At 42.4% G+C, this 20,854-nt stretch overlaps 1 protein-coding gene and 1 pseudogene across 11 annotated transcripts in view; one reads left to right on the top strand and one right to left on the bottom strand.

The window, feature by feature from the left end:
• SIN3A (SIN3 transcription regulator family member A) overlaps positions 1-20,854 on the bottom strand; it is an 83,230-nt gene that overhangs the window by 3,364 nt on the left and 59,012 nt on the right. For all 11 annotated transcript variants that reach the window (XM_055277698.2, XM_055277699.2, XM_055277704.2 and 8 more), the window contains 7 exons: positions 20,606-20,789; positions 18,158-18,731; positions 15,548-15,717; positions 10,089-10,262; positions 7,420-7,512; positions 6,459-6,553; positions 1,186-1,393 (listed from right to left, as the gene is read on the bottom strand). In XM_055277698.2, coding sequence (XP_055133673.1) covers positions 1,186-1,393; positions 6,459-6,553; positions 7,420-7,512; positions 10,089-10,262; positions 15,548-15,717; positions 18,158-18,731; positions 20,606-20,789 — 1,498 coding nt within the window. The remainder of the gene's footprint in view (positions 1-1,185; positions 1,394-6,458; positions 6,554-7,419; positions 7,513-10,088; positions 10,263-15,547; positions 15,718-18,157; positions 18,732-20,605; positions 20,790-20,854) is intronic.
• On the top strand, positions 14,130-14,686 carry LOC129482236 (large ribosomal subunit protein eL13-like; annotated as a pseudogene).

The following is a 20,854-nucleotide window of genomic DNA, read 5'->3' as shown; positions in this document are numbered from 1 at the left end:
CAAGGGCACCCTTTTGAGTGGTCTCTGCTCTTGCAACTTTATATATACCCATCTCCACTCTCCTCACAGCACACCAAGCTATCTTTGTCAAATGTCCCAATGCATCTCAAACAAACTCCAAACCATGGCCTATTAGACAAAGTGATGTGGCCTCTGCCTACCCTTCTAACTTCATGCAACCTTGAGCCACAATGGTGTTTGTAATTTCTTGAATATGCCAAGTCCTTTCCTCCCAGCCTTGTACTTGCTCTTTTGTCTAGAAAACACCCATCCTCTACTCTTCACCAGGCTAATTCCTTGTCATTATTCAGGCCTTAAGCATCACCTCCTTTGAGAAGCCTCCTCCAGTGAAAGCAAGGCCTGTATGCTAGTTACCCTTGATCACTTCACCTGATTTGTTTCCCTGGTAGTGCATATCATCGCATTACTTCATCTGCTCTACTTCATGGCTGTAGTCCCAGGGCCTGGCATAACACCCTGTACACAGCTGCACCAGGAAGGTTTCACAATTGAAATAGAATGTAAAGACAGGTAGGATTCATACAAGCAAAAGATCAGATACTACTTGAGATGTAAATACTGGGAGTAAATTCACCAAAAAGGTGCCACCAGGTATTTATGTGCTCTTATGGGCTGAACTGTATTCTCCTTAAAATTCTTATGTTGGCCGGGCGTGGTGGCTCATGCCTGTAATGCTAGCACTTTGGGAGGCTCTGTCAGGTGAGACTCTGTCTCAAACAAACAAAAAATCATACATTGAAGTCCTAGCCCCCAGTACTTCCGAATGTGACCTTATCTGGAGGCAGACACACACACACAGGTAGAAACACCATATGAAGATGAAGGCAGGGATCTACAAGCCCAGGAATGCCAAAGATTGCCAGCAAAGAACCAGAAACTAGGAAAGGCCTAGAACAGATTGTCCCTCACAGTCCTCAAAAGGAACCAACACTGCTGACACCTGACTTTGGACTTCTAGTCTCCAGAACTTTTGTCATTTAAGCCACAGTCTGTGGTACTTTGTCACAGCATCCTTAGCAACCAACATACCTACTTCCTCAGTTAAGTCTCAGCTCCAAGAACAGGTTTGCATAAACAAAAAGAAACAATCAGAAGACTCTGGGCTTCCCCTGATCCTAGCTAGGGTGGGAGATGTGTACAGAAATTTCAGTTATTGGTTCTCACCTGATGAGCCCGGAGCAGGGCAGTCCTCCGATACATATAGTCCTCTGATTTGATCACATACACCATCTTGTAGGAATTCAGCTTGAATCTACACTCCAGCTTATCCAGACTATCCACATTCTCTATGGTCTTCTTACTGTTTCCTTCCTTCCCTTCCTTTTCCTGCTGCTCTCGACCACGTTGACACTTCCGGATCCGCCGTAGATTCCTATGGCAGAAAAGCCCTGGAGGATGAGGCTCATCCAGACACAGATTCCCGTGACTTCCCCCAAGTGAGTTTTCTTTATTATATGCTTGCATAGTACTCATCCCAATTTGTTAAATACATACACAAATGTTCAGCTGTTTCACTGCAAAAAAAACTTCAACTGCAAAGGTACACAGAATAAAAAGTAGAAATCTTCACCCATCCCCTACTTGCCTTAGCAGATGTAGCCAGTTAAGAGTTTTAATGAGAAACTTCTAGGCCTCTGTAAATTTACACATGTAATTACCAGCTATAGTTCTGCTTTGGCATTTGTTTTTAAGACAAAATAGGATCATACTATATATTTTGTCCTCAACTTTTCACTTACTGTCATGAATATTTTTTCATTTCATGATAGATTTGTCTTATTCTCTTTAACTGCTGCAGAAAAATGTACCCGAATTTACCATTCCTTAACAGTTTCTTTCAACTGAGGTTCCTCATCTGAACCACATAACAAAAAATTATTTGAATGTCTATTTTTAAAAATTCCCCCAGATGATATAAACTAGTGCCATTCTACATACACAAGAAAGAAGATAATTCACATGAATGGATGCCCTGAAGGGTGGGAGGCTTGCTAAATCTCCTCAACATCCAGTGAAGAAAAGTTATCAGCTAGACAATTATATTGTTTCTCACAACTTGCTATTAAAAACACTGCTTCAGGTTGGCCACTGTGGTTCATGCCTATAATCCCAGCACTTTGGGAAGCAGGTGGATTGCTTGAGCTCAGGAGTTTGAGACTAGCCTCAGCAACATGGCAAAAACCCCTTCTCTACAAAAAAATAAAAAAATTAGGCAGGTGTGGTGATGTGTGCCTAGAGTCTCAGCTACTTGGGAGGCTGAGGTGGGAAGATAGTTTGAGCCCGGAAGGCGGAGGTTGCAGTAAGCCAATATCCCACCACTGTACTATAGCCTGGGAGACAGAGCCAGACACTGTCTCAAAAACAAACAAACAAACAAACAAAAAAACCCAAAATATTGCTTCAGTGAGAATCTTTGTATACATGTATTTCTGTAGACAGCAGTTCTTTGTCCAAAGGGTCCCAAGACCCTTTCAGGAGATCTGTGAGATCAAAACTATTTTCATAATAATACTGAAACATTATTTCCCTTTTTTGCTGTGTTGACATCCGCACTGGCACCATAAAAGTAATGGTGAGGGCCGGGCACGGTGGCTCACGCTTGTAATCCCAGCACTTTGGGAGGCCGAGGCGGGCGGATCACGAGGTCAGGAGATCGAGACCACAGTGAAACCCCGTCTCTACTAAAAATACAAAAAAAATTAGCCGGGCGTGGTGGCGGGCGCCTGTAGTCCCAGCTACTCGGGAGGCTGAGGCAGGAGAATGGCGTGAACCCGGGAGGCGGAGCTTGCAGTGAGCCGAGATTGCGCCACTGCACTCCAGCCTGGGCGACAGAGCGAGACTCCGTCTCGAAAAAAGAAAAAAAAAAAAGAAAAAAAAAAAAAAAAGTAATGGTGAATAAAAATGCTGGTGGTGGCACCAAACTGTATTTGCAGTATCGAACAAATTGTTACCAAATTCCAGTATCAATTTACACATCACTGAGCTTTTCATACAGTTGTCAAACTCTGTTGGTTTATCTTGTACCATCAATTAATCTATTTTACTTCCATAATTTTGTAACTTCATGCGATTGCGATTCAAGTCTTTGAACTTTACACTGACCATACAATGACATTAAGTGAAAAAAGCCAGTTTCACTTAAGAATGTTTTTGATGGGCCAGTCACAGTGGCTCACGCTTATAATCCCAGCTCTCTGGGAGGCTGAGGCAGGCAGATCACTTGAGGTCAGGAGTTTGAGCCTAGCCTGGCCAACATGGGGAGATCTCATCTCTAATAAAAGTACAAAAATTAGCCGGGCGTGGTGGCACGCACCTGTAATCCCAGCTACTCGGGAGGGTGAGACAGGAGAATCACTTGAACCTGGCTGGTGGAGGTTGCAGTAAGCCAAGATTGCGCCACTGCACTCCAGCTTGGACAACAGAGTGAGACTCTGCCTCAAAAAAAAAAAAAGAAGAAGAAAGAATGTTTCTGATGAAGCAGTAACATTTTCTATTAAATCCCAACCCCTCAGTTTACATCTTTTTAACATGCTGTGTGATAAAATGGAAACTACACATGAAGCACCTTTGTGTGCTAAAGTACAACGGTATTCTTATAGAAAAGCACTTGAGCAATTGCTTGAGTTGTAAGTGGATCACCATTTTTATCTGAAAGAACAACTGACTAAATATAGTCCATGTCAGCCAAGTATTTGGCAGATGTCTTCTCAAAAATGAACAAGGGAGCCTATCACTTCAAGGAAAATAATGTTGCCAATGATAAGACTGGAGTTTTCAAGCAAAACTATGAATTTTGGTGAACTGGTATCAGCCACCCTGAGCTTGACAGCTTCCCAATACTTAAAGATGTGTTTGATGACCTAGCGATAGCGATATTAATCAATGTGATTTCTTTTGGAGACACTGTAAAATATATCAACATTTAGTAGGTCTGTACAACTTAGTAAGCTAATATTTTCCAAATAGCCAATTGCGTAAAGTTACAAAATCACAGAGGAAAAAAAAGATTCATTCATGATACAAAATAAATCAATGGATTTTTACAACTGCATGAAAAGCCCACTGATGTATAAATTGATATTGCAACTAACCTTTAAGAAACTATCACTGGGGCTGAGTGCAGTGGCTCACACCTGTAATCGCAGCACTTTGGGAGGCCGAGGTGGGAGGATCACCTGAGGTCAGGAGTTGGAGACCAGCCAGACCAACATGGAGAAATCCCATCTCTACTAAAAATACAGAATCAGCCGGGCGTGGTGGCACATGCTTGTAATCCCAGCTACTCGGGAGGCTGAGGCAGGAGAATCGCTTAAACCTGGGAGGCAGGGGTTGCAGTGAGCTGAGATCACACCATTGCACTTCAGCCTGGGCAACAAGAGCGAAATTCCGTCTCAAAAAAACAAAAACAAAAACTATCACTGGTAGTTTTGTTGTCATATCAAAGAATATCCAGTTATCTAAAGGATCTGAAAATATTCCTTTTCCCAGCTACACATTTGCGTGAAGCCAGATTTTCTTCACATATTTCAACCAAACAACATAATGCAACATATTGAATGTAGAAGCAGACACGAGAATCCAGCTGTTCTTCTGGTAAGCCAGACATTAAACAAATTTATAAAATATAAGCAATGCCACTCTATTCACTAATTTTTGTTTTGAATTAGCTTTTCATTAAAAAATATTATTTAAGAAAATATAATGGGGATATATATATTTTTTTGAGGCAGAGTCTCACTCGGTCACCCAGGCTGGAGTGCCGTGGTGCGATCTCCACTCACTGCAATCTCTGCCTTCTGGTTCAAGCAATTCTCCTGCCTCAGCCTCCCGAGTAGCTGGGACTATAGGCACCCGCCACCATGCCCAGCTAATTTTTTGTATTTTTAGTACAGACAGGGTTTCACTGTGTTAGCCAGGATGGTCTCGATCTCCTGATCTCATGATCCACTGCCTCGGCCTCCCAAAGTGCTGGAGTTACAGGCGTGGGCCACCGCTCCTGGCCCAATATTGTTATTTTTCAAATGAATTAAAGATTGAAAACATTTCTTTGTTTTTATTTCTAACTTGGTAAATACTACTAGTATAATCCATATAAACAAAAGCTTTTTGGAGTACTCATGCTCTAAGAGTGTGTAAGGGGTCTCGAGGCCAATAAGATGAGCCCCTTAGCTGTCAGACAAATCATTAGAAACTGAAATTCTGGAGGGAAGGTTCCATACACTTCAACTACCCTGCCACCGGAACGATTATATCAATTGCTTTTTCCTCACAGTACATAAATGTGCCTCCTTCCTCACATCCTGGTGAGAGACACATGATGACAGGTTTATTGTAGTATGTTATTAGCATGGAGCCTGTTTTGTTGAGAGGAACCTGACACACAGCAACTGCTCAAATGTGTTAAATGATTCAATGAATGGAGAACCCAGCAGGGCCTTTTGCTGGTACCGCTTTTCCCATGTTCTCATTAGGACTCAATAAGTCTAATAACACTGGGATGATACTTTCTTGGAAACCTAAGACATATGATTTCAATTCAAAACTTTTAGGAAGGATTTAGAAAGCCATTCTACCCATTTTATACTTTTTAAACTCTGTTTTCATATACTTGGAGGATCAGTATCACAATCTGCCTATAAACAGATGGAACATTTTTAAAATTCTGTGCAGAGAAGAGTTAATGTAGCAGGCCTAAGATTGCTATTCTTTGAAAAGCCTGCTTATAAAAGTTGGCCTTTGGCTGGGGGCTGGGATCTTGGATTTTGGGCAATGTTCTACCATTCCTTAACTCATATAAGTGTCTCACTGTACCTAAACTATTCGTACAAACTCTATAGCTTATGCTGAAAATGTGCTTTCTTTCTGAGAGTTTGGGATTTTGGTACATGCTAGGCATACAGTGCCTGGATGACTACATCTCAATAAAAATCCTGGCACAGAGTCTCTAATGAGCTGCCCTGGTAGACAGCATTTTACATGTGTTGTCACATTCACTGTTGGAAGAATTAAGAGTGTCCTGTGTGACTCCACTGGGAGAGGATTCTAGGAAGCTTGAGCCTGGCTTCCTCCAGCTTTGCCACAGGCACCTTTTCGCTTTGCTGATTTTGCTTTGCATCTTCTCGCTGTACTAAATCAGTTTGACTATATGCAGAGTCCTGTGAGTCCTCTTCCATCGAACCATGGAGACTCTGACACACATTCCCATCCAAACTAGGGAGGTTACTGTTGATTCCCTATAACTCTCACCTCCTGGATGCTTTGACACATGCTCCAGGTAAGCTCATGTTGTGACAGCCATATAAACCTTGAATTAGCATCCCCGGCAGATAGAACAAATAAATAAAATATATGAAAGCCAAGAACGTGAAAGTCATTTAACTCTCCATTCCTCAGTCACGCACAGTATGGACTGCTGACAGATGACATGGCTCACTCACCTGGGGAGAAATACTGGTTTCTGTGCTAGATGTTCACGAAGCTCAGGCGAGGTAGTATCTGAATTCATGTATCGCTCCACGTAGTCTGACCAGCGCTAAGATGGCAAACACAAAATACAAGTGGAAGGAAATCACAAAAACAGCTCCTAATGCATCGCGTACTCTAGTAAATTCTATGACTACAATGCCCCAAATTCATAAATTTCAAGATTAAAAAAGTCCCTTTCTATAAAGACATGATTGTTAGTAGGTATTGGAACACGGATTAAAAATTCTGTTAGCCAGCAATACTGCTAAGTTTCTGAGATGCTAAGGTTATCAGAAGTCATAAACAGGTAGAAGCTGGCTCACTGACAAGTTTCATTTCCCCACAGAGGATTCTGTTAAAGAACAAAATTTATAGTGGCAAATGTGTGAAAGTTTCCTTCACATTACAATCTAGATTTTTGACATTGCTTAAAAAAAAAAAAGATCTGCCAACAAGCCAACATTCCCACCAAACAAGTCACCCCACATGACCCCCCCAACATCATACATGTGGCCTGCATCTCCCGTGTACATTATTTGCCATAACCAACTATGATAATCACACCTGTCTATTCAGGGGTTGAAAACTCTGGACTTTATCAGTCCAATAAAAAGTAAACAAGACCCAAAGAATCAAGATGACATGAGAAAGACCTCATTTGTTGTTTTTTATACTTTAGGAAAAAACAAGAAAGCTGCCAACCATAAGACTTCCTTAGAGGAGATAGCTTTACTAAGTGCAAGATGAGGTTAACATCTATAACCAGGCAGCCCTTCTCTTCAGCTGGATTGACTTGTACTTTCAGCATCCAGGTCTTGACCCTCAAACAGGCCTTAGGTGCCTTGGCCTTTTGGCAGACAGGGTCACTGGACAGACTCTCAAGACACGCCAGCTCTGCTTGGCACCGGGGGTCTGTGATGTACTTGCTCATACCTCTGCTTCCACAGGGTCATCCGAATTCTCCTCTTCTGTGTCAAGAAGCTCAATAGTCAGCTGGACCTGGCCTTGGCTCTGAATAAACATAAGCTGCAAATAAGAAACCTAAGTGTAAACAAAAGACCGTCTCTATAGCTATAATCTATCTTCTCAAGGAATGAGAGGTGCAGAGGCAATAAACTTAGTAAACTTTGCTCCAACTGAAGAGATGAGGAAGATACTGGATCTTGGGAGGCCAGTGATAAAGGCAAAAGTCTACACTTACAAGTAAAATGAAATATATTAAAGCAAAAAGTACTATGTCATGTTTCAAACTTCTAGAATTCGCTAAAATAATAATCAATGCCAGGAAGAATGTTTTACAAAACAAATATTTTGTCAGAAAGAAATATGGCACATGTAGCCAGAACTACAAAATGTCAATGCTCCATCCACTGATAATCGCACTTCTAGGACATAATAGACGAGGTAAACTATCAGAATCACATGAAGAAGATCAGAGCCTGGAAGGAAACCTGAGAATTTTTTATTTCAACCTTCTTCATTTTACACAGAGACAAAACTGAAATTCAGAGAGTTCTGGTTTCTCAAGGCACACCACTAATCAATAAACACACAGAGCCAGAAGCTAGATCTAGCTCAGTGTTCTTTTAAAGCTTTAAAAATTGCTCTCTGCTAGTAAAGCTTATAACCTGACAATAACATAATATACACACACAAATACAGTTATTTCCAAAATAGATTTCGGGGTGGGGGCAGACCCTGCATTTTCACAATTTATAATTTGAGAATTGCAAAATCTGTCTCCAGTATTCGTAACAGGATGTCATTAACCAATCCCCATAGTGGGTTGGACGTCTAGGATGTTTCCAACTATTTGCTTTTATAATTATCCATTATAATGGTGAAAAATTGGAAACAACCCAAATGTCCAACAATACAGGCATTAATTCTCTAAAAAGTGAATATCAAATAGCCATAAAAAAGACATTAAAGACCCAGAAGTGTTGCTAATTGAGCAAAAATACATAAAAGACCATTTCCGGTCAGATGCAGAGGCTCACACCTGTAATCCCGGCACTTTGGGAGGCTAAGGCGGGCAGATCACTTGAGGCCAGGAGTTTGAGACAAGCCTGGCCAACATGGCGAAACCACATCTCTACTAAAAATACAAAAATTAGGCTGGGTGCAGTGGCTCATGCCTATAATCCCAGCACTTTGGGAGGCCAAGGAGGGCAGATCACCTGAGGTCAGGAGTTCAAGACCAGCCTTACCAACATGGTGAAACTCTGTCTCTACTAAAAATACACACACACACACACACACACACACACACAAGCTGGCCATGGTGGCACGTGCCTGTAATCCCAGCTACTCAGGAGGCTGAGGCAGGAGGACTGCTTGAACCCAGGAGGCGGAGGTTGCAGTGAGCTGAGATAGCACCACTGCACTCCAAGCCTGGACAACAAGAGTGAGCCTCCATCTCAGGGGAAAAAAAAAGAAAAAAAAAAATTAGCTGGACATAGTGGTACTTGACTGTAATCCCAGCTACTAGGGTGGCTGACGTGTGAGAATCACTTGAATTCAGGAGGCAGAGGTTGCAGTGAACCAAGATTGCGCCACTGCACTCCAGCCTGGGCAACAGTGTGTGTCCCTGCCTTAAAAAAAAAAAAAAAAAAAAGTTAAAGACCATTTTGTCCAGTATAAACTCTTTCAAAATATATACTCAAGCATAGAGAAGTTTAGAATCATAGAGATGTCATCAATGATAATTTCAGGAAAGAATTCTAAGGTGACTTTTTTTGGTTATCTGCATTTTATTTTCATTTTTTTGGGACAGAGTCTTGCTCTGTCACCGAGGCTGGGGTGCAGTGATACGATCAGGGCTCACTGCAGCCTCGACCTCCCAGGCTCAAGCAATCCTCTTTTTTTTTTTTTTTTTTTTTTTTGAGACGGAGTCTCGCTCTGTCTCCCAGGCTGGAGTGCAGTGGCACGATCTCAGCTCACTGCAAGCTCCGCCTCCCGGGTTCATGCCATTCTCCTGACTCAGCCTCCTGAGTAGCTGGGACTACAGACGCCCGCCACTATGTCCGGCAAATTTTTTGTATTTTTAGTAAAGACGGGGGCAATCCTTCTACCTCATTCTCCTGAGTAGTTGAGACTACAGGTGCACGCTACCATGCTAGGCTAATTTTTGTATTCTTGTATTTCTTGCAGAGATGGGGTTTTGCCATGTTGCCCAAGCTGGTCTCAAGTGATCTGCCCACCTCGGCCTCCCAGTGTGCTGGGATTACAAGTGTGAGCCATGTGTGCTGGGCCTATGTTTTCTTTTCTATAATGATCATGACCATGGATTTCATGTACCAATATTTTTCTAACAGTAATATTTACAAAGCATACTATGAAAAATGTTCAGAGAAAAAGAATACAAAATTGTAAAAATCACGTATAACTAGTTTTTTTTTTTTCTTTAAAGGTAGGAAAGAAACAAAGTAGATTGTCCAGGAAGACAATTACTTCCACTTTGTATTTCTCTGGTGAACTCATTGAAAGTTCCAGGAGTAGAATCACAGGTCGAAGTATGCCGGCTTTAACTTCTGATTCGGAGAATCCTAACAACTGACATTGTCACCAGTAAGGTCTTCGACTACCTGAGCAACTCTCACCTTAAAGCAATTCTCATCTGACATTAGCTGCTCAGCTTTCCGCTGATACGTTGACTCCAGGAGGCTCCTTGAGTTCTGTGTGTTCAGTTGGCCTCCGGTGGCCCCATTATTATTTTCTGCCAGGTAAAGGTCAGTCACCTGCACACAGATCTCATCACTCACGATATGCTGCAGCTGGAATCAAACAAAGGCAAGCTTTTAGTGAACACAGAAAACATTTCTCCATTATACAGTCAACGTTCCTTTGATGTAGTCGTTCAACTCCAAAAAGGTTTTTCTTTTTTTTTTTGGTGGGGGAGGGGGTGCTGGCAATTTTAGAAAATTAATCATACAAACCACTGTATCATTTTCTTGGAGAATAATCAAGCCAAGATTTTCAACCATATCAGTGCTCCACGGTAAAACTTTCCTATCTATTTAAAATAAGAACCATACAGAACTCAGGATAATCATACTATTTAAAATTCTAAAGATCTTTAAATAATTTTCTATAGGTCATATCTTTATTGCATTTTAAAATCATTTATAATTGGCTCTCATACATATTCTTTCTCATTTGATCTTCACAACTGCCCTGGGAAGGCAGGCTGGAGAGAGAGTTGGAGCCAGTTAGGAGACAAATTTACACAATGCATCAGAAAGGTGGCTCACGCCTGTAATCCCAGCACTTTGGGAAGCCAAGGTGGGCCAATCACCTGAGGTCAGGAGTTCAAAACCAGCCTGGCTAACATGGCAAAACCCCATCTCTACTAAAAATACACAAATAGCCCAGCGTGGTGGCAGGAGCCTGTAATCCCAGCTACTTGGGAGGCTGGGGCAGGAGAATCGCTTGAACCTAGGAGGTGGAGGTTGCAGTGAGCCGAGACTGCACCACTGCAAAGCTCACCGTTGAGCTGGGGTGAGGAAGGGAGCCTTGGAGAGCAAGGAATGCAATTATCTATGTCTATATTCCCAGCCCAACTACAAAGCCTGAAACTCATTAAGTATTTAAGAAATAGCTGCTGAATTATTGCCCAGGGGTGCTCAGCTGAAGAAGCAGGGTTGGGACTAAAAGTCAAGGTTCCTGACTCCTAGCCCAATACTTTTCCAAATACATCACCTATTTTTCTGTATCTGATAGAAAGTATAGGGCTTAAGTTGTACATAATGTTAACTCACTTTCCATACAGGCCAATCATGATTGACTATCAGTAGCTTTTGTGACAATCTTAGGAAACTAATGACTAGAAAGTTGAACCTTTCAGAGTTCCCATTCTCACGTCATGCTATTTCTATTTTGAAATTAAAATCCTTCCAAATGAAACTTTATCATCAAAATAACAGAAGTGAAAAATAGATACAAGAAAGCAAAACGTTAATTTCAATATTGATTTGTCTGTTTAAAAAATTTTAAGATTATCATAACCACCAAGCCATTCTATTTTTTGGAAGATACATTCTTTTTACGTATTAGGAACCATGATAACTATTTATTATTAACTTTAAGTCCTAAATGACCAGTATGTGTATTAGTAGATAACTGGACACAGTGCAAGGTCAGAAGGGTGACTGAGTGTGGCAGAAAGGGCAGTATCTCCAGTAACTACAGATGGATAAATAAATCACAATGAGTCCAGATAAAGGATTCTGATACAACCATTAAAATAATGCTTATGAGTACTTGATATCATGAGGAAGATTAAGATAGTGTTTTAGAGAGAAAAAAGAAAAGGTGGAAAAAAAACAGATGGAAAGCATGACTTCAATCATACATACAGATGCTTCTACTTTATACTTTTTTCTTTTCTTTTTTTTTTGAGACAGAGTCTCACCCTGTCACCCAGGCTGGAGTGCAGTGGCATCGTGATCTTGGCTCAGTGCAGCCTCAACTTCCTGGGCTCAAGCAACCCTCCCACACCTCAGCCTCTTAAGTAGCTGGGTCTACAGGCATGTGCCACCACGCCCAGCTAACTTTTTTGCATTTTCAGAAGAGACGGGGTTTTGCCATGTTGCCCAGTCTGGTCTCAAACTCCTGAGCTCAAGTGATCCACCCGCCTTGGACTCCCAAACTGCTGGGATTACAGGCATGAGCCACTGCCTCTACTTTATACTTTCTTGTTGAAGTAGACTGTATTACTGATTCCCCACCCACACCCTCTTTTTGGATATCCGGCCCCTCCTCGAGTCTTTGGAAAAGGCAGCACTACAAATCCAGAGACAACTACGGAACTCCCACCCCCACTGCTAAGCAGATCAGATTCTCTATCTTGCTAACTGGAAATGACAGAGAGAGTGTTCAATAGATTTTCTGAGGAGGAGCATCTGTATAGAAAGGTCCAGTAACACTGGGACCAGGGGTACTGGGAGGGCAAGCCAAAGCCTCAGAGGCTGGAGGAGCCTGGAGCACATGCCGAACGTTCATCTGCAGAGCAAAGCACAAGCATGGAGCAGAAGTCCAGAGTGAAGGCATGCAGGAGAGAAAAATCACCTCCCAGCCCAGTCCTTCCATGGTGTGGCCCTATTTTGAGTTCTGTACTTGGATGTCTGTGAGGTTGCCTATTTTATTCTTAATACAAATCCCTCTTAAGCCAGCCTACAATAGGTAAGATAAATGTAATGGCTTCACTTGGCTGGAGTGTAGTGGTGCGATCACGGCTCACTGCAACCTCAACTTCCTGGGTTCAGATGATCCTCCCACCTTAGCCTCCTGAGTAGCTGGGACCACAGCCATGTGCCACTACCTCCAGCTAATTTTTTGTATTTTTAATACAAACAGGGTTTCCCCATGTTGCCCAGGCTTGTCTCGAACTCCTGGACTCAAGATATCTGCCCGCCTAGGACTCCCAAAGTGCTGGTATTAGAGGCGTGAGCCACCATGACCAGCCTTGACTTTGAAATATATGTTGTACATCCAGTCAGCAGTGAAATCTGAGGGAACATCAAATATGAGGACAATGAGAGAAGAGATACCTCCAGTTAAAGGAGTTGAGAAGCTTGAAAATGTTTTAAAAAGTCACTGTAAGCTGGGCACAGTGGCTCATGCCTGTAATCGCAGCGCTTTGGGAGTCCGAAGTAGGTGAACTGCTTGAGCCCATAAGTTTGAGGCCAGCCTGGACAACATGGCAAAACTCCATCTCTACAAAAAATACAATAAATTAGCCGGTGTGGTGGCCCCTTTGGTCCCAGCTACTTGGGAGGCTGAGGTAGGAGGTCAAGGCTACAGTGAGCTGATCACACCACTGCGCTCCAGCCTGGGCAACAGAGTGAGACCCTGGGTTGGGGGAAAAAAAAAAAAAAAAGTCACTGTTTTGGGGTTTTCTGGATGAAACCTGTTTCCATTAAAAAAAAAAAAAGCGGGGGTGGGTGGAGATAGTATTTATTACTGATTCAAAATCATAACCAGATACAGTAAATAATTGTATCTATTGTTTCAAAAACCAACCTCAGAATTATTAAAAGATAGTTTTATTGGATTTTTTTTTAAGCTGTGCTGGTGGTATGAAAGACTTTGTTCCCAGCTGAAGCTGCAGCAAGCCTGTAATCAGCAACATAAGCACAGGGTAACTGGAGTCTGTATTTTATATAAATTTCAGGGAAGTTAAGGAAGATTAGTCTGAAAAAGTATGACTATGGGTGACTATGTATCCATCTAATGATTTCTGCCATCTAATGACTTCTGCCAGTTACCATCCAGACCTCTTATGGGAAGGCCTAATAATTTCTTCAACTTACTGGAAGCAACTATCTGACAACTTTCCCCCAGATGTTAAGGTTCATTTATGTGAAGGGCTCTTCCTCAATCCTGTGTAGATACTGTGGGAGGAGTACAGAGGCATGCACCCTTCCAAAACCAAGGCAAAAGCATGGGTACTTTGCAAAGGATTCAATATTTTAGCCCAAGAAAACATTAAGCAACAAGCTCTTTCCTTCTACAGTGGCAGTGTGGATTCTAGAATTAGAAATTGCTTTTTACAAGTTTTCACTTAAGTACTTCACTGCCTTTCTGCTCAGCTGTTCTATGGAAGAGGCCTGTAGGTAGCCACAGGACCCAGGTGGAACAGCATGATCCTAAAGCCCTACTTCCACAAGGAATCGCAGTGGCCCATGGCCACGTGGTTCAACCAGCCAGCCCAGAAAATCTGCCGACGCAAGCAAAAGCATATGGCATTGACCTGCACCCTGCATCTGGACCCATCTGGCCCATGGTAAGCTGCCCCACAGTGAGGTATCACACCAAAGTACAAGCTGGCAGGGGCTTCAGCTTAGAAGAGTTAAGGGTGACCAGCATCCACAAGAGGGTGGAATTAGTCCACCATGTCCCTGTGGGCCAATGTTCAGCACCTGAAGGAGTAAGACTCCAAGCTCAACCTCTTCCCCAGGAAGCTCTCTTAGCCCCCAAGAAGGAAGACAGTTCTGAAAAACTCAAATCAGCCACCCAGCTGACAGGACCAATAATGCCCATACAGAATGTCTATAAGAAGGAGAAAGCCGGAGTCGTCACTAAAAACTTTAAGGTATTTGCCAGTCTTCACATGGCCCACATCAATTTTCAGCTCTTTGGCATATGGGCAAAAAGAGCCAACGGAGCCACACAACAAGATGCTGAAAAGGAAAAATGAAGCCCTACTGGGATTTGCAGTAAATCAGCAGTAAAGATGGGTCTCCAAAAAAAAGAAAAAACCAGTTAACCAACAATCTCTCTGGGAGTTCAGAACACAAGTCCAAGAAGTAGAAATGTGACTATCTGTTACAAGCTATTTTTTATATCACTGTTGTAAAGAACAACATGTTTACAAGTTCCCAGGGTGCCACAGGAAGAACACACAAAACCAAACACAAACCTAACTTAGAGGGAACCGCAGATGAGTGAGGTGGGCAGAGTATTGTAAGAGATGTTATGCGAACCCTTTCTTATAAAAATAATTTCAAATATTAAACAATGCAAGTACATAAGAGTTACCAACACCCTGACCAGGCGCAGTGGCTCCTGTCTATAATCCCAGCGCTTTAAGAGGCCAAGACAGGAGGATCACTTGAGACCAGAAGTTCAAGACCAGCCTGGGCAAAACAGTGACACCCTGTCTCTATTTAAAAAAAAACACACACACACACACACACACACACACACACACACACTTACCAACACCTATGGAAGACGCAATGTTCCACACTGTGTGATTACCCATGGCAGACAAGGTAAGAGACAGACAAGTTGGGCAGGAAGCTGGGGTCAGGACCAGTGCACTCTATAGGTGGCCAGCAAGAAAAGATATGGGGTAGGTAGGCTCATACACTGCAACTTTGTTAACATGAGAAATCAGGCATCACATTAACTTCCCCTCCTCTCTTCAGAACCCTACATTCATAAACACTGTTATATGAAAAAGCTGCCTTTCCTTTTCCTTGCCTTTTCTTTGCCTGGCCCATCTCTAGGTAAGGATTTCTTCCCTTACTCACCCTAGCCTCCTCCATGCCCTCACCTGTCTGACAATGCTCTGGATCAGTTTGTCCATGGTAAAGGCAATGTAGGCATGAATGGTGAACATCTCTCTCAGTGAATCTTCATACTGTGACGAGTCTATGTTGCCATCCAGCAGGCTCCGCACCATGTCCAGGAAAGCTGGGTAATAATCTTCTACATCAACATCCACTGTGGGAGAGATGGGATAGGTGAGGCCTTACCTTGCTAAGAAAAGACTAGGGATAGAGTACAGGGCAAATCCCATAGCTGGCCTAAATGGTATTTGAAAGTATGAACGCTAGGTATTCAAAATATACTCACTCGTTCCAATGTAAACAGAGATGAATTCCGACAGGTGACTACAATCACCAGCACTATCTATCAGAGAGTGACTCTGCATCTTTAACAGTGGCTTCTAATATTCTGACTACCATGCTAGAAAGATACTTCTTTATGGTATTGCTGGGCCATTTTAGGAGAAGAAAATATCCTAGGGAAGCCAGTCCTTCAAAGAGCTGTTGGCTCCCCTGCTGAGAGAGGAACCTGCTCTCCCAGCCTGCACAAGAGCATTCCTCACATGGGTCACTTGCTCATAAAGCTATTTCAATGAAGCATAAAGTACAGATGAGAAAAGGCAAGACACAGCCATACTCCAGCACTGGGAAACCTCTTGGGAACACAAAAATAGGAGTGCAAATTAAATCCTTTATGAATAATGAAGTAATCTGCATTTGTCAAAGTCCTTTTGTTTAAAAATGGATTCGCAACATTGTATTTCACAAATTGCATTAAATCATCTGTACTTGCTGCACATGAATCATTTCAATCACTAGCTAGAATAAATCTCATCAGTTGTTAAAGACATTTGGCAACTAGCAGAGGGCACAAGGAATGTTTAAGAGTTCTGCCTTTAGCTTACTAAAGACCCATTTATATAAAGTTCAAAAATAGACAAATCTAATCTCTAGTGTTAGAAATCAAGAAAGTGGAAAAAGGACTGGTTATCAGAGTACTGGTTATGTTTCGTTTCTTGAACATAGGTACGTCTAGTCTGTAAAAATTCACTGAGCTGCACAATTCTGATTTGTATACTTTTCTATATACACATGTTATACCTTATATATATTTTTTTGTAGAGATGGGGTCTCACTTATTAACCAGGCTGGTCTCAAACTCCTGGCCTCAAGTGATCCTCCCACATCGGCCTCCCAAAGTGCTGGGATTACAGGTGTAAGCCACTGCACCCGGCCTATACATTGCACTTCAACAAAAAGTTGACTAAAATGAAAAAAGTTACAAAACCAACTATTTGTCACTGACTAATCGGTTACTTGCTAGTTGTGTATGTGCTGGGGAAAAAAGGCTAGGAGCAAAACCGAGTTGTCTCCATTTATCTGAAGTCTGACAAATTCATTAAAAAACAGGCAAAACAGGACAATTACTGTTTAAAAGAGGCAACTGGCTTGAGTTTCATCACAGAGTATCACATTGTTTAGGTCCACAGAATAGGTATAGGCTACAGACTCCAAAATATACCACTGCTATGAAAACTGCTTTTATGCCAGAATAAAGTTTTGAGTCCAAACCACATACTTGTCCAAACAAGCTATGGTAAGTGTGAGGGTTGGCATTATCAGACAAGACAACATTATGTAAGCCTCAAACCAGGTTAAATCAGTGGCCAAGCCAGGAATAGGACATTTTATTTCTAATTTCTACCCAAGTAGATGGAATCACCACAATGAGATCTAAAATTTATCTCTTTCAAGCTAGGACTAGTCTAGACAAAAGCTTTCAGAATTATTTTTCAGTGTCATTAGCTCCTCAACAGATAGAAGGCTAGGGCCATATCTGGGCTTCCTACATCAGCAACACTTAAAAAAAAAAAAAAAAAAAAAAAAAAAAAAAAAAAAGATACACTCCTCAGGTTGGCTATTTCCTTAAGAGCCCAGAAGAAATGCTTCATGAAAAAGTTTTTGGCTCACAGCTCAAGTACCTAATTTATGAAGTGAACTGGAAGCAGGCAGCACAAAATTACATTAAGCACATGACAGCGTCCTGAACCCTCACTTACTTTCCTTTTCCTGAGTTCTACATCTTTATCCCTGTCCTGCCTGTTCTCCATGTCTCATATCACTTCCTAAGTTCCAGTCTCCTTTCCATAAACTATTTCTACATATTAAGAATGAGCCATAAACCCCACTGGTTAAACCGAAGTCCTGCTCAAAAATATGAGAAAATTCTGTTTTAAGCACTAGGAATTTATGTTCTGTCATGGATTGAAATTGACTGTGACAGTTTAGTCTCTATCTGTACTTTGAAACAGATGGTAGTAACCCAGAAATCTGCCATTTAAGAAATTAACTGTGATACCCCCTTCCCAGGTGCGTCCACAGTACCAACCACTGACCAAGTGTCCACGATCTAAGCCCTGCATAGGATACTTTTCACAAAGCAACACCACAAGGCAACTAGTGCCTCCATTTTTCAGATAAACAGGTTCAGAGAGTTTAACTACACAGACTCTAAGGCCTGTGCTCTATTAATAAAAGAAGCAGTCCGAAGTCTAGGTGGCCCTAAGGTCCTCAACCTCACACATCCTCTGTAAATCAGAGGTCTTGGCACTCACTAGGTTCTTTGAGACGTAGCTGAATGGCAGGGCTGTCACTCTTGTCTCGCTTTATGCCCAGCACTTCCCGTTCCCATTCTCTCTCTCGGTTTTCTTCTTCAATTTGCCGTTCGGCTTGGGAACAAATCCGGAGCAGCCTCAGGCAGAGAATCTGGTGCAGTCGCATAAAAATATACCAGTTGTTATTGACATAGAAGAGGTTGTATACTTCATCCATTCCTCTTAATTTCTGAGCTGCTGTGTTACTAAACAGTAACTTGGACTTAGGGGGACTGCCCCCAACACCATTGTGCTTCTTAACTGCCCCTGTGGCTTCATCTACATCCATCTCTTCTTCTTCCTCTTCCTCCACATCTGAGAGATCACCTCTTTGGGCAAAGAGCAAATCTGGAATAAAATGATGCATGATTTGTTTTATCTTATATTTGTCCTCCTTCTGAATGCCTGTCTGCCTCTTCACATGGTGGATAATCAGAGCAGCAGCATCTTCCAGTATTTGTTTATCTTCATACGCAAGTGAGAGGTGTGGGCCAACAGGTACACCAGCATTCTCTTCCGTAGCCTGCTCTTGCCTCTGATGGGACAGAGACACAAAAGTATTCTGTGAGATGTCTACAGCGACAACATGCCTACGAGACCACACCAGCCATACATCCCATTACCAACCATAGTGTCTATATTTTTCTAATCAAAAACTTAGGACCTGGGACTGAGAGCGGGGGCTCACGCCTATAATCCCAGCACTCTGGTAGGCCGAGGAGGGCAATCACTTGAGGTCAGGAGTTTGAGATCAGCCTGGCCAACACGGTGAAACCCTGTCTCTACTAAAAATAACAAAATTAGCTGAACATGGTGGTAGGTGCCTGTAATCCCAGCCCTTGGGATGCTAAGGCAAGAGAATCACTTGAACCCGTGAGGCAAAGGTTGCGGTGAACTGAGATCGTACTACTGCACTCCAGCCTGGGCAACAGAGTGAGACTCTGTCTCAAAACAAAAAACAAAAACAAAACTTAGGACCTGACCGTAACAATAATTTTTGTCCCTCTTCCAGAAACAAATAGGTAATGACAGAGACGTGGTTTGATTTCAAAATACAGGTACCTTCTACACACCGATGACTTACAGGGAGAGTGGGACAGAATTGGAACCATCTTTCTTTCTTTTTTTTTTTTTGACAGGGTCTTGCTCTGTCAGCCAGGCTGCAGTACAGTGGAGCAATCTTGGCTCACTGTAACCTCCATCTCCCAGGTTCAAGCCATTCTCATGCTTCAGTCTCCTGAGTAGCTGGGATTGAGAAGTGCGCCACCATGCCAGGCTAATTTTTTATTTTTAGTAGAGATCAGGTTTCACTATGTCGGCCAGGCTGGTTTTGAACTCCCGGCCTCAAGTGATCTGCCCACCTCAGCCTCCCAAAGTGATGGGATTACAGGCGTGAGCCACCATGCCCAGTGGGACTATCTTTCAAAATTCTGGATTAGTATCTATATAGAGGATATGATATGAGGTCTGGGATTTACTTCTGGGGTGGGGGTATGGAAGGTGACAAAGTAACATCAGCAAAATATGGAGGATTAAGTTTATTTATTTTATTGATTTTGAGACAGAGTCTTGCTCTGTCACCCAGACTGGAGTGCAGTGGCATGTTCTCAGCTCAATGCAACCTCCGCCTCCTGGGTTCAAGCCATTCTCCCACCTCAGCCTCCCGAGTAGCTGGGACTACAGGTGCACACCACCATGCCCGGCTAATTTTTGTATTTTTAGTAGAGACGGGGTTTCATCATGTTGGCTGGGCTGGTCTCTAACTCCTAACCTCAGGTGATCTGCCCGCCTCAAACTCCCAAAGTGCTGGGATTACAGGCGTGAGCCACTGTGCCCAGCCTGATTAAGTTCACATAAGAGCTCATTTTACTATTTTTAAAATTCAGGATCACCCCACTCCAGGAATTCCCAATTGCACTGCATTTATGTTTCTATCCATCTCCTAAAACTGAGCCCCCGGAAACCAGGATTGATTGCTTATTCATCTCTGATCCTAGCTCCTAGTACTATTTATAGTCCTGGTAGGCATGCTGAATAAGCAAGGATTACAAAGAGTTTGGTGGTCAATGACAAGTTTTGAAGCTGTAGTAAGGAGAGATGGGACTATATGAATACAAGGTATTGTTTGAAGGAAACAGGTAGTTGGAGAAGTGGAAAACGGAGGCAGGAGGTTTAAGTTGAAACCAGGACAGTAAACTAGGAAACTAGTCAAACAGCTTAGGTATAAAGGTATAGTTTAGATTTAAAATGGTAGAATGAGGAATAGAAAAGACTATGACAGCTATAAAGCAAGAATCAACAGGTCTTAGAGTCTCACCTGCATTTAACAAAGGTTAATTTCCAGAAATCAAAGCTGTGCTATAAACATAGACTAGAGTCCTCTCACAGATGTAGAAAACCCCAGCTCACCTCATCATAGATACTCTCAATCTCATTGAGTAAGCTCTTAGACCTCAGGACCTTGGTGTCATTCTGTTTAAAGTTGATCCCCTGGTGGTCCAGAGACTTCAAGTAGTATTTCTCATTTTGTTCTCGCCATACTTTGTTAAAGCCTCTTTGAGCTTCTCGCCATTCTTCCTCTTTCATCTTCAACCTAGTGAAGCGGGAAGGGATGGAAACAACACATGGGAATTCAGAGGGTTTAGAAGAAAGAAATTT

Source organism: Symphalangus syndactylus, chromosome 5 (assembly GCF_028878055.3).
Source record: "Symphalangus syndactylus isolate Jambi chromosome 5, NHGRI_mSymSyn1-v2.1_pri, whole genome shotgun sequence".
Classification (NCBI taxonomy): domain Eukaryota; kingdom Metazoa; phylum Chordata; class Mammalia; order Primates; family Hylobatidae; genus Symphalangus; species Symphalangus syndactylus.
This window is presented reverse-complemented; position numbering and strand designations above follow the sequence as displayed.